Source organism: Schistocerca piceifrons, chromosome 6 (assembly GCF_021461385.2).
Source record: "Schistocerca piceifrons isolate TAMUIC-IGC-003096 chromosome 6, iqSchPice1.1, whole genome shotgun sequence".
In the NCBI taxonomy this organism is placed as follows: domain Eukaryota; kingdom Metazoa; phylum Arthropoda; class Insecta; order Orthoptera; family Acrididae; genus Schistocerca; species Schistocerca piceifrons.
This window is the reverse complement of record NC_060143.1, coordinates 410,937,502-410,949,930: the sequence shown is the minus strand read 5'-3', so window position 1 is coordinate 410,949,930 and position 12,429 is coordinate 410,937,502. Positions and strand designations below refer to the sequence as shown.

Here is a 12,429-nt window from a genome sequence, read left to right as displayed (position 1 = left end):
TATTCGTGCTTCTCCAAAATAGGTTCCTCAAGAATTACTGCTGAATGGCTTTACAGTGTATGTGGACCAGTATTACAATGCACCTGCAGTTGGTGATTACAGGTGGCATCAAAAGACAACAGCTGTTGGCACCTTTCTGGTGAACACCAAGGAGCTCGCAAAGAATATAGTCAAAGTAGAAACAGAATGAGCAAAATAATTTCATCCAAACAAAATCACCAGTTGTGGTAGAGATGTACGAGGTGCATTCAAGTTCTAAGGCCTCCGATATTTTTCTCCGGACTGGAAAGAGATAGAAACATGCGCATTGTTTTAAAATGAGGCCGCGTTCATTGTCAATACGTCCCAGAGATGGCAGCACCGTACAGCAGATGGAATTTTACCGCCAGCGGCGAGAATGAGAACTGTTTTAAATACTTAAAATGGCAACGTTTTTCTTACTTGAACAGCATGCAATCATTCGTTTTCTGAATTTGCGTGGTGTGAAACCAATTGAAATTCATAGACAGTTGGTGATGGAGTTATGGATGTGTCGAAAGTGCGTTCGTGGGTGCGACAGTTTAATGAAGGCCGAACATCGTGTGACAACAAACCGAAACAACCTCAGGCTCGCACAAGCCGGTCTGATGACATGATCGAGAAAGTGGAGAGAATTGTTTTGGGGGATCGCCGAATGACTGTTGAACAGATCGCCTCCAGAGTTGGCATTTCTGTGGGTTCTGTGCACACAATCCTGCATGATGACCTGAAAATGCGAAAAGTGTCATCCAGGTGGGTGCCACGAATGCTGACGGACGACCACATGGCTGCCCGTGTGACATGTTGCCAAGCAAAGTTGACGCGCAACGACAGCATGAATGGGACTTTCTTTTCGTCGGTTGTGACAATGGATGAGACGTGGATGCCATTTTTCAATCCAGAAACAAAGCGCCAGTCAGCTCAGTGGAAGCACACAGATTCACCGCCACCAAAAAAATTTCGGGTAACCGCCAGTGCTGAAAAAATGATGGTGTCCATGTTCTGGGACAGCGAGGGCGTAATCCTTACCCATTGCATTCCAAAGGGCACTACGGTAACAGGTGCATCCTACGAAAATGTTTTGAAGAACAAATTCCTTCCTGCATTGCAACAAAAACGTCCGGGAAGGGCTGCGCGTGTGCTGTTTCACCAAGACAACACACCCGCACATCGAGCTAATGTTACGCAACAGTTTCTTCGTGATAACAACTTTGAAGTGATTCCTCATGCTCCCTACTCACCTAACCTGGCTCCTAGTGACTTTTGGCTTTTTCCAACAATAAAACACACTCTCCGTGGCCGCACATTCACCAGCCGTGCTGCTATTGCCTCTGCGGTTTTCCAGTGGTCAAAACAGACTCCCAAAGAAGCCTTCGCCGCTGCCATGGAATCATGGCGTCAGCATTGTGAAAAATGTGTATGTCTGCAGGGCGATTACGTCGAGAAGTAACGCCAGTTTCATCGATTTCGGGTGAGTAGTTAATTAGAAAAAAAATCGGAGGCCTTAGAACTTGAATGCACCTCGTACTAATGCTGTCAATGTGTCACACACCTTCCATAGCTGATATTCTTTTGCAATTGCCAGCAAGGGCTGTTACCAAAACCAGGCCAGAAACTTTTTTAGTTTACTTCATTTATGTGAAAGTTGTTGACTGATCAGGTCAGATGATTACATGCTATCCATTTACAACAAAGAATGGTAGCTGATTTTTAAAATTTTTTGTCATCACTACCAAAAATGTTTTCACCTAGTTTCAGGAAATCAGCTTCAAAGTGAATAGATTTGCCTTGAAAGACAACAAAAAGTTATAAAAAATAGTAATCCTGGCACATTGCAAGCCAAACTGTTTCGAATGCAAGTACAAACATAAATTGAAAAATAATAATTATAATTTATACGTTATTATAATTATTATCATCATCATCATCATCATCATCATCATCATCATCATTTGCAGCTGCAACTAAATTTTCAGGCACTGATTGAGGTATGTTTCAGTTGCAGACACTTCTTTTTATCACCTAGCGTTTTAGGAACAAACAGTTGTTAATCTTATGACATGAACATCTCAAATGAAATTTTTATGTACAAATAATGAATTCTGTAGTCATTGCCTCATAAATCAAATAATGTATGTCAACTACATAAAAGAAAAACTCACAAAATTAGCCAGTCCTTGAAAATGAACTTGTAACTATAAAGGGGCTGGCCAGTACTTACCTCAGCTCAGTACAGCCGATAGATACACATAAAACAGAACTGAAAATTTACATTCCTAGCTTTCGGAACTTTGTTCCTTCATCAGGGAGGAGAGAGGGGAAAAAAAGGGAAGAAGGGAAAGTGGATTCAGTTACTCACAACCCAGGTTATGACGCAACAGGGAAAGGTAAACAGGGAGGGTAGCAAGGATGGAGGCATGGTTGTCAGAGGGAAGCCAAAGATATTCTACTGTAAGTACTGTGCCAGCTTCAAACCAAAGAGGATGCATACAGAAGTAAAGTATAAAGATAAACACAACTATGTAGGATGAAAAGATGCGTGAATGGCTAAAGAGGAAAGGGAAAGAGGAGAAGACTGAAGAGTGAATGGGAGTGAGGTTCTTTAACGTAGGTTCAGTCCAGGGGGATGGCGGGATGAAAGGATGTGTTGGAGTGCAAGTTCCCATCTCCGCAGTTCAGAGGGACTGGTGTTGGGTGGGAGAAGCCAAATGGCACATACGGTGTAGCAGGTTCCTAGGTCCCTAGAATTATGCTGGAGGGCATGCTCCGCTACTGGGTATTGGGCATCTCCTAGGCGGACAGTTCGTCTGTGTCCGTTCATTTGCTCAGCCAGTTTGGTTGTTGTCATGCCGATGTAAAAGGCTGTGCAGTGCAGGCACGTCAGTTGATAAATGACATGTGTAGTTTCACACGTGTGAAACTACACATGTCATTTATCAACTGACGTGCCTGCACTGCACAGCCTTTTACATCGGCATGACAACAACCAAACTGGCTGAGCGAATGAACGGACACAGACGAACTGTCCGCCTAGGAGATGCCCAATACCCAGTAGCGGAGCATGCCCTCCAGCATAATTCTAGGGACCTAGGAACCTGCTACACCGTATGTGCCATTTGGCTTCTCCCACCCAACACCAGTCCCTCTGAACTGCGGAGATGGGAACTTGCACTCCAACACATCCTTTCATCCCGCCATCCCCCTGGACTGAACCTACGTTAAAGAACCTCACTCCCATTCACTCTTCAGTCTTCTCCTCTTTCCCTTTCCTCTTTAGCCATTCACGCATCTTTTCATCCTACATAGTTGTGTTTATCTTTATACTTTACTTCTGTATGCATCCTCTTTGGTTTGAAGCTGGCACAGTACTTACAGTAGAATATCTTTGGCTTCCCTCTGACAACCATGCCTCCATCCTTGCTACCCTCCCTGTTTACCTTTCCCTGTTGCTTCATAACCTGGGTTGTGAGTAACTGAATCCACTTTCCCTTCTTCCCTTTTTTTCCCCTCTCTCCTCCCTGATGAAGGAACAAAGTTCCGAAAGCTAGGAATGTAAATTTTCAGTTCTGTTTTATGTGTATCTATCGGCTGTACTGAGCTGAGGTAAGTACTGGCCAGCCCCTCTATCTCTTTGTTAGTATTTGTTTCACATCTTATATGAGATTTTCCATTAATCTTGTAACTATAAAATAGGTTATAGGTTAAATATTGTAACTGAAAATGGTGACCAGTGATTGACATATTTCTAACCTTGAAGTGGGACTCTGGGACAATAAATTTTGCTTTATTGAGGTTTTGGAATTTATAGTGTAGTGTAGTTTTCAAACTGCAATTATGCCCAGAAAAATAACAAATTATAGTTACAATTATCTTCAGTATATTTTAAATCTAGATCTGAATTGGAACCACAGAAGTTGCCTTCTGAGGCAGAATACTCAAAACAATTTCAGACTTTTCAGAATTTCATTTGAATCCAAATTCTCTATTAAAATCATCAAAACATGAATGAAACACAATTGGCCACTCACAATAAAGGGAAGGCGTCCACTTCAAATTGAAGCAAGTGAAAATGGGCGAACGACATTTTCATCCCTAAGGTCCCCTACATCTACATCTACATCTATACTCCGCAAGCCACCTGACGGTGTGTAGCGGGGGTACCTTGAGTACCTCTATCGGTTCTCCCTTCTATTCCAGTCTCGTATTGTTCGTGGAACAATGGAACTGTTATTAAGATGATAGGGGCATGCAATAAATGCAAACTGTTTCTCCCTTGCATTTCAAAGGCTGAAGTCCACCAGTGGCAGTATTTTGTTGTGCAAAACCCAAGCATGTATCTGGTGCCATCAGCATGTCCCATAAGTAGTGCCGGAGTTCAAATATTTTGAGCAATTGCAAAATATAAGCATTTGCTCTTGTTATGATGTAAAACATATTTATGAGGTTATTTTTTTCTGGTGTTTGTGATTTTCAGAGCTCCTCTGTAGTAAAATAGTAATAAATATTTTGCTTTAGTTTTCAGAGACCACTCCTAATAGTATTAGATAGAAATGTGGATATGGCAACACCCTTACATCACACTTGGACATACCAGGCGTTGGCGCATGATGTTCTGGATCTTGCACTCAATCGAGTTGTAGTGGAGGAGAATGTTGGTCGTTCACCTGCAGGAGGGGCAAAAGTAAAAACTCGGGCCTGTGATTTGGACAACCGTGACAAGTTCTGGGCTACACACAAGGGCAGGTAAACTTAGTTTCTTCTAAAGAACAAAACACATCTGCAAAAAAATATGAAAACTTGAGTTGCTAACAAAGTTTCTATTTTTTATTTGTTCTTGAAGTTTTTTTACTAATTTATTTGACATACATGTGACGAAACATTGAATATATAAAGTATGATCATTGAGATTGTGGGTGAAGTGATAATTGATAAATATGTTACTCTGCTGTAGACAGCATGTTTCATTTGGATTTTTAACTTCACTATACTTCTTGGTGATCAGTTAGCCCAAGGAGAAGCATCATCATGTCAGAATTTATTGTGCAGCATTTAGCCACTTGACGCATTTGTATCATATCTTCTGAATAAGAGTTGGAAAAGTATCCCCCTCTTCCTCTTAGGTTCTCAACCCTCACACTGATTGGCAGCAGCTCACCGTGCTTTTCTGTTTTCGGCCTTCCTCTTGATAGCTGGTATCCATCATGATCTGCGTGATGTATTCTAGTCTGTCTGCCTTGTGTGCTCTTCCCCTTTGTTGAATCTTCGATGATACTTTTAATGAGACATCAGGATTTGGCAGATGGCCGACCCACATGTCCCTTTAGTGTTGAATAAGCTTCCAAAGACATGGCTTTCTTCCTCCACTTCATGGATGACGATGATTTTGGTTTTTGGGGCACTCAGTGATGTGGTTATCAGCCCCCGTACAAATTCCCAATCTTTTTACTGTCCAGTCTTGCCATTTTCCTGGATGATGATGAAATGATGAGGACAACACAAACACCCTGTTACCTGGCAGAGAAAATCCCTGACCCAGCCTGGAATCGAACCTGGGACCCCATGATCCAGAGGAAGCAATGCTAACCACTAGACCACGAACTGTGAACCCATCCTGTGGAGCACCTCTTCATTTGATACCTTGTCTACTCAGGCGATCTTTAGCATTCTGCAATAGCATCACACCTTGACGGCCATTATTTTGTGTTTTTTTGCTTCTTTGAGTGTCAGTGTTTTGCTTCCATACATCAACACACATCTTTATGATGAAGTCTTTTATGAGATATTTGTCTATGCAGATAGATGTGGAAATATTTCTTCTCATGTTAAAAGCATTCTTTGCCTGGTAGATTTGGCTTGCAATATCATTTGATCTTCCACCTTGTGTAATTTTACTCCCTAGGTAGGCAAAGGATTTTATTGTCTCTAGTCGTTCATTGTTAGGTGAACATTCAGCAGTGCTGTTTTGTCTGCTCAGCACAAAGATTTTTGTTTTAGGTTTGTTAATTCTTGTGTTATGGGAAGAGTTGAGGGTGGTTCCCATCTGTGCTAGCATCACTTCTGATTGTTCTGCATTTTGACGTAACACTTTAGTACTATCAGCAAATCTCATTATGTCTATTTTTTGTCATGGACTTTAATTCCTCTTGTGGTTCATAATTTCTCTTTGCCTCCACTGTTGCCCTCTGGAAGCACCTTTTGAACAAAGCAGGAGAGAGTGAGCAGCCCTGTTGTATATTATGCTTAACAGTAGCTGCTTGATATTCTCCACATCTTACTATAGCCACCTCTTCTCAATACAATCTCTATACTGCTCTTCTGTCCTTACATTTTACACAATTCTCTTTCAACATTTCGAATAACTGTCACCATTCTGCACTGTCAGATGCTTTTTCTAAGTCAACAAAGGCAATATACGTGTTCTGAGCCTTCTGTAGTATTTTCTCAAGAACTGATGTTAAGCCACGTACTGCTTCTTCTGTGCTCAAACCACTTCTAAAGCCAAATTAGTCATCTCTAATTCTCTGATCATTCCCTCTGTCCTGCCTATCGTCCATATAATGTGAAAATATTCTTGTTTTGCACTAATCCAGATTGATTAAAAACTACATCTACATCTGCATCAGTCACCACATGGTGCATGGCGGATGTACCTTGTACCACTACTAGCCACTTCCTTTCCTGTTCCACCGAGAAATGGAACAAGGGAAAAACTGTTGTCTGTATGCCTCTGCAAGAGCGCTAGTTTCTCATCTTCATAGTCCTTAAGCGAAATGTGCATTGATGACAGTAGAATCATTCTGTAGTCTGCCACAAATACTAGTTCTCTAACATTCCTCAATAGTGATTCATGAAAAGACCATTGTCTTCCTTTCAGGGATTCCCATTTGAGTTCAAGAAGCACCTCTATAATAATGGCATCTTGATCAGACCTACTCGTAACAGATCTAGCTGTACATCTCTGAATTGCTTCAATGTCTTTCTTTAGTTTGATGTGGTGGGGACCAATCCATGTTCAAGAATGGATTGTACTAGAGTTCTGTTGTGTGGTCTATGTGTAGATAAACTACACTTTCCTAATAGTGTCCAAATAAGTCAAAGTCTACCATTCATCTTCCTTATCATCGACTTTATGTGCTCATTCTATTTCATGTTGCTTTGCAGTGTTATGCTTAGATATTTAATTGGCATAACTGTGTCAACCAGAACAACACTGATATTGTGTTCAAGCATTACAGGTTTGTTTTCCTATTTGTGTGCATGAACTTACATTTTTCTACGTGTAGAGCAAGCTGTCATTCATCGCACAAAATAGAAATTATGTCAAAAATCATCCTGTATCCTCCTACAGTCATTCAGTGACAGCATTTTACCATGCACTACAGTGTCATCAGCTACGAGCTGCGAACTGGTGCTCACCCTGTCCGTCAGATGTTTTATATATATAGAGAACAAGAGCAGTCCTTTCACACCTCCTGACAGTATTCTTGTCTGCAATGAACACTTGCTGTCCTGGGCAACATATGAAAAGTTTGAGCCACTTACATGTCTCAGAATTTATTCCATATACTCGTACTTCTGTTAAGTCTGCAGTGAGTCACTATATCAAATGCTTTCAAGAAATCTAGGAATATGGACTCTGCTTGTTGCCCATTATCCATGGTTTTGTAGGATATCATGAAAGAAAAGAGCAGGCTGAGCTTCACATGAGCAGTGCTTTCTAAATCTGTGCAGATTTTTGAAAAGCAACTTTCCTATCTCAGGGAAATTTATTATACCAAACTTAGGACATGTTCAAGAATTTTGGAGCAAACTGATGTTACGGATATTGGCCTTCAGTTTTGCAGGTCCGTTCTTTTACCTTTCTTATTTATAGGAGTCACCTGCACTTCTTTCCAGTCGCTTGAGACTTTGTATTGAGTGATACATTCACAATAAGTGCAAGCTAAGTAAGGAGCCAGTGCCAAAGATACTCTCTGTAAAATAAGATTGGGATTCCATGTGTACCTGGCTTCTTACTTGTTTTCATCTCTTTCAATTGCTTCTCAATACCTGGAATGTTTGTGTCTATGTCCTTCATACAGAAGTCTGTGTGAAGCCAAATGATGGTGTGTCTGTATGTTCCTTTTGGATAAATGGTTTTTTTACATGGAAATTTATAACGTCCACTTCTCCTTTGCCATGCCAGATTGGTTGCCGAGTGGCTAAATAGAAGCTACTGATATGCTTAGTGTCTTTAAATAGAGCCAGAATTTTCTCTTGTTGGGATTTATTGCTAAGGTTTGACAGATGTAAGTTATTATGTGCTTCTCTCATTGAACTTTTTATAGATACGTGAATTTCTCCTTTTACCTTTCATCATTTCCACATTCTTTTTTAAATCAAGAATGCAAAAATTTCTGTTTTTTCAACATTTTTCAGATTTTGTTATTAAACTTTGGTGGGTGTTTTGCATCCTTAATCTGCTTACTCGGCACATATTCTCGAGAACTCAATTTATAATCGGTTTGGACTTAGCCCATAATTCCTATATGTCCATCATACTGGAACTAAATAATGCTCATTCATTACCTAAGTAGGATGTAACAAGTGCTTGTTTGCTCTTTTCAGCCTTAAAAAAGGCTCCCAGCCTTTGTGGATTTATAAACTAATCATTATGTCCTAAAGAGAATGTTGACTACCAGGCATGGAACATATTGTAAGGAGCAATAGACAGCAGCAGATCCCCCTGGTTCCACTACAGGAAAGCAATTACAATGAAGTTTCCCACTCCTTCTATAGCAGGAGATCAATAATATCAGTGGTTTTAAAATTGGGATGTAGTGTTATGCTCAGTAGAGGAGTCATGGTGAAATATAATGCACACAAAAGGAGGTTACTGCAATGTGGCCGAAACATCAGTTTTATTCAGTGGCAGTTATTTCTGATCATGGAAGCTTGTGTAATTGTAGTCCTAAGTATTTATTTTGCATTTCAACAGCTGCTATACCTCAGGTAGAGTGGACATCTGCAGTGCCATGTACAAAGCACTAAGGGATTCTGTTGAAGTATAGGTAATGGAGATAATGTCAGTAAAGTACAATTACTGTGATTTAAAATGCACGAACTTCTTGCCAAATGGGCTTCTTGATATATCTGCTTTTTAGTTCGTCAGAGGGAAGATAGCATAATCCAGGGGAAAACAATTTTTATTTATTTATTTGGTTATTATATTAAAAGCTGAACTAATTGCAATATGCGTGTGACATTAAAACCACCTTGAATGTAAGTTACAAGAATGATCAAGTCTTTTGAATATTTTTAATTTTATGTTAATCAGCATAATAGATACTTATCCATATTTGTTTATTTTCAAGGAAATTCACTGTTCTGTTCATTTGTAACAGAATAAATTGGAAAGAGTTCTCTCTCTTTACTGCATTCCCACCTGAATGAAGAAAGTAATGAATTTATGTTATTCCTCATTTCCCCAGTTGGATTATTTGAGTGCTTTGGCAGTTTTCCACCAAGCATCAGTTTTTGTCCTGCATTTTGAGCTGTGGATCTCGTGAATGACATAAGCACTTGTGACATTAATATTATTTTGTTATCATCTTAATATTCTTTACATGCACTTGCATAGGTCTCATTCAATAACAAAGGTAGGTAGCATGCGAAAAACAACAGATTCCAGTAACAAATGCTTTCTTTGCTGTTCACACAGAGGTGAAAATTGAAACGGTGGTTGCTCAAATTCCTTGTGATTCACTACCGATCAACAAACAACTGGGCATGAGCCAGCACCTGCAAATATAAACAAAACACAATACAGTGCTGCTCTTAACGCTTACCTGTCATTTATATAAGTGAAAATAGTTGTTTGATGATGTTTGTTTGCTTTGTTCACTTGTGTATCGATCAGATTTAAAGAGAAAGAGAGTAAATGCAGATGTGGTAAAAAGGGGACCAGTGTCAGATACTGTGGTATGCGGAGTGCCTTCGATTGCAAAAATAGTGGCCAGAGTATGAATCAGAGCACCCACTCAGGCTATGTACAGTCTTAGGCAATAAAACTGACCGCCGGCCGGCCGCCACAGAGACTAAGTCCGAGTCATTCACTTAAGGTGGCCAATAAAACTGACCGCCCCTGACAACTCTAAGTCCGGCCATATGCACAATCTGGCAACACTGTAAGATGCGGAAGTGTTAGGAGGAAGTGTTGTCTACTTCCGAGACGTTGTCGGACTATGTGAGCCCATGGTCTAGTGGCAAGCGTCGTGCGTTCTAAACTTATAGTCACCTGTTCGTGTCCAACTTTATTTTATTTATTTATTATTTATTTATTTATTTTTTTTTTTTTTTGACAGTCGGTCTAAAGTTATGAGTCTGACTGAACATCGAAGATAATTCACTTAACATTCTACCCACCAGCAATAACAAGTACTCCAGAAACAATTCCGCAGGACAGCTCATGGCTGCGTCGCAATCAGAACAGCTTACGCTCGAGCGTTTCCTCGCGCAGCAGCGGCTTCCGGCCACCGGCCAGATGCCACCTGCCGCCTGAAATCCGGCGCCGCCCATGTGAAGGAGGCGCCACGCTGTCAGTGTGTGTATCAGCTGTCATATTCGAATTTGAAGTTCTAGTTATCATCTGGCAGCTAAGCATTGGATTTTGCATACTTGAAAATCATGAACTACAGCTAAGCATTGTAAAATTGAGTTGCAAGTGGAAATAGGTGTAACATCTGCAACACAGCATTTACTTTTGGTAAAACAGAGGGAGGTAGAAAGATTTGAATTGTGTGTGGAGCGAGTGCTTTTGGGAAAAATACACCAGAACAAGATATTCTTGTTTCAACAAAGATCGTTCTGGCATGAATGATTTTCCACATTAAGGAAGTCTCGACCACTGATGTATGTGATGGATTACCATTTTCCCGTCATGCGACATTTGCATTCAACAGGCAAAGTTCAGAAGTCTGGGATGCTATAATTCGAAATAACAAAAATCAACGGAGTGGCTATTATTGAACGTCATCAGGTCGCTCATTGAGCATTCGTATGCAGTACTGTTATTGGTGACGTGTTATGATGCCTTTATCGTTAACTTCCTAAGAAGAAATGAAATGCTGAGCCCCTCCAAAAGACATAAACTCGATCAAAGAGTAGTGTGAACATAATATTTTACATCTGATAGCTACGAATTCTGCCCCAAAGGCTGTGTGCAACACAGCTGGAATTTGTTGCCAACAACTGAGACACCTTTCAGTCTCAGCGTAAGAAAATCGAGCAACACAACTACATCACATGTGCTACTGCATGATAACGCACTTCTTGATTTGAGAAACAAAACTATCCAGGAGATTGAAATTAAAGTTGTCTCTCAGGCACTTGTATTGATAGAGAATTCCTCTCTCAAGCACTTGTCCCTCTCGTCATATATTCATAAAGTTTTACCTTTCCCGCTCTTGACCGATCAACCGTCAATGCAATTCATGTCTAGACGAAAATACTCTTAAAACTACTCTGGTATAATGATATCGTTGGAACCAGTAGGTTTCTACTGGCGTAGAATTTGTAAACAACTTTAGCATTGTCAGATCGTTTCAGATATCGTGAAAGAAAATTCTTTTGCTGATTAATTTCTCTTTGATGATTACTGTTGTGTTTAGTAAACTAATGGAAAAGCCAATTAAAATATTCACTGTACTAATACAAATTAAATTCATCTTACTACAGAAACATCACAACGGCAGACTATCTTAATAAAGCATTAAGTATTTGTAAGACGATTGAGCCTATTTTAACACGAATTAGTAGGACATTACAGACTTTTGACTTCGAAGAGATCTGCATTTACTTCATTTCCTGTATCATTCGCAATTATTATGAAAATGTGGAATTTCATAGATGTAATTATGTATTCACAACAACAAAAAATATGTCGTCATTATGAATTTGGCAGTACCGTAAGGTTTTCGCTCTGACACTAAGGGTTACTGAAAGTAGCAAGGCGCATTTTGCTCGAGCGTTGTCTTATGATTCCCTTATTGCATTTCTATCTGCCTGCTTGTAGCTCTGCTACAAAAGAATTAAAAATCTGGCTTTCAGCGAGTCTCGAAAGGCGAACGAAAGCAGCTTGCACCTGGTAGCCAAACATGTTTCCTGGGAACTGGCTACTTCCTAAAGTTGGAAGACATTCTTTTGTGGTTGAATTGTTGGCGAATGTCAGTCAGACGTGTGCCGTTGGTCTAAGCGTTTCGGTGTGTTGAATTTGTACCAATGATTTTTCTATGGGTTTTTTCTGTCCCAAATAGAGTTGAAGTCTCCCATTAGTATGTTCACGTTATCTTGGTGAATTTTGCTCATAGTACTTTCGAGTGTGTTCCACAATTTTTCGACATTTTCGGTGTTTTCCTTATTTTCGATGCTGGT

The 12,429-nt window shown here is 40.1% G+C and overlaps 1 protein-coding gene across 1 annotated transcript in view; it reads left to right on the top strand.

Moving 5' to 3' along the window:
- The window catches only part of LOC124803111 (protein sly1 homolog), a 245,983-nt gene that overhangs the window by 49,641 nt on the left and 183,913 nt on the right, over positions 1-12,429 (top strand). Inside the window, 1 exon segment of the mRNA XM_047264268.1 lies at positions 4,534-4,761. Within this exon segment, the coding sequence (XP_047120224.1) occupies positions 4,534-4,761 (228 nt within the window).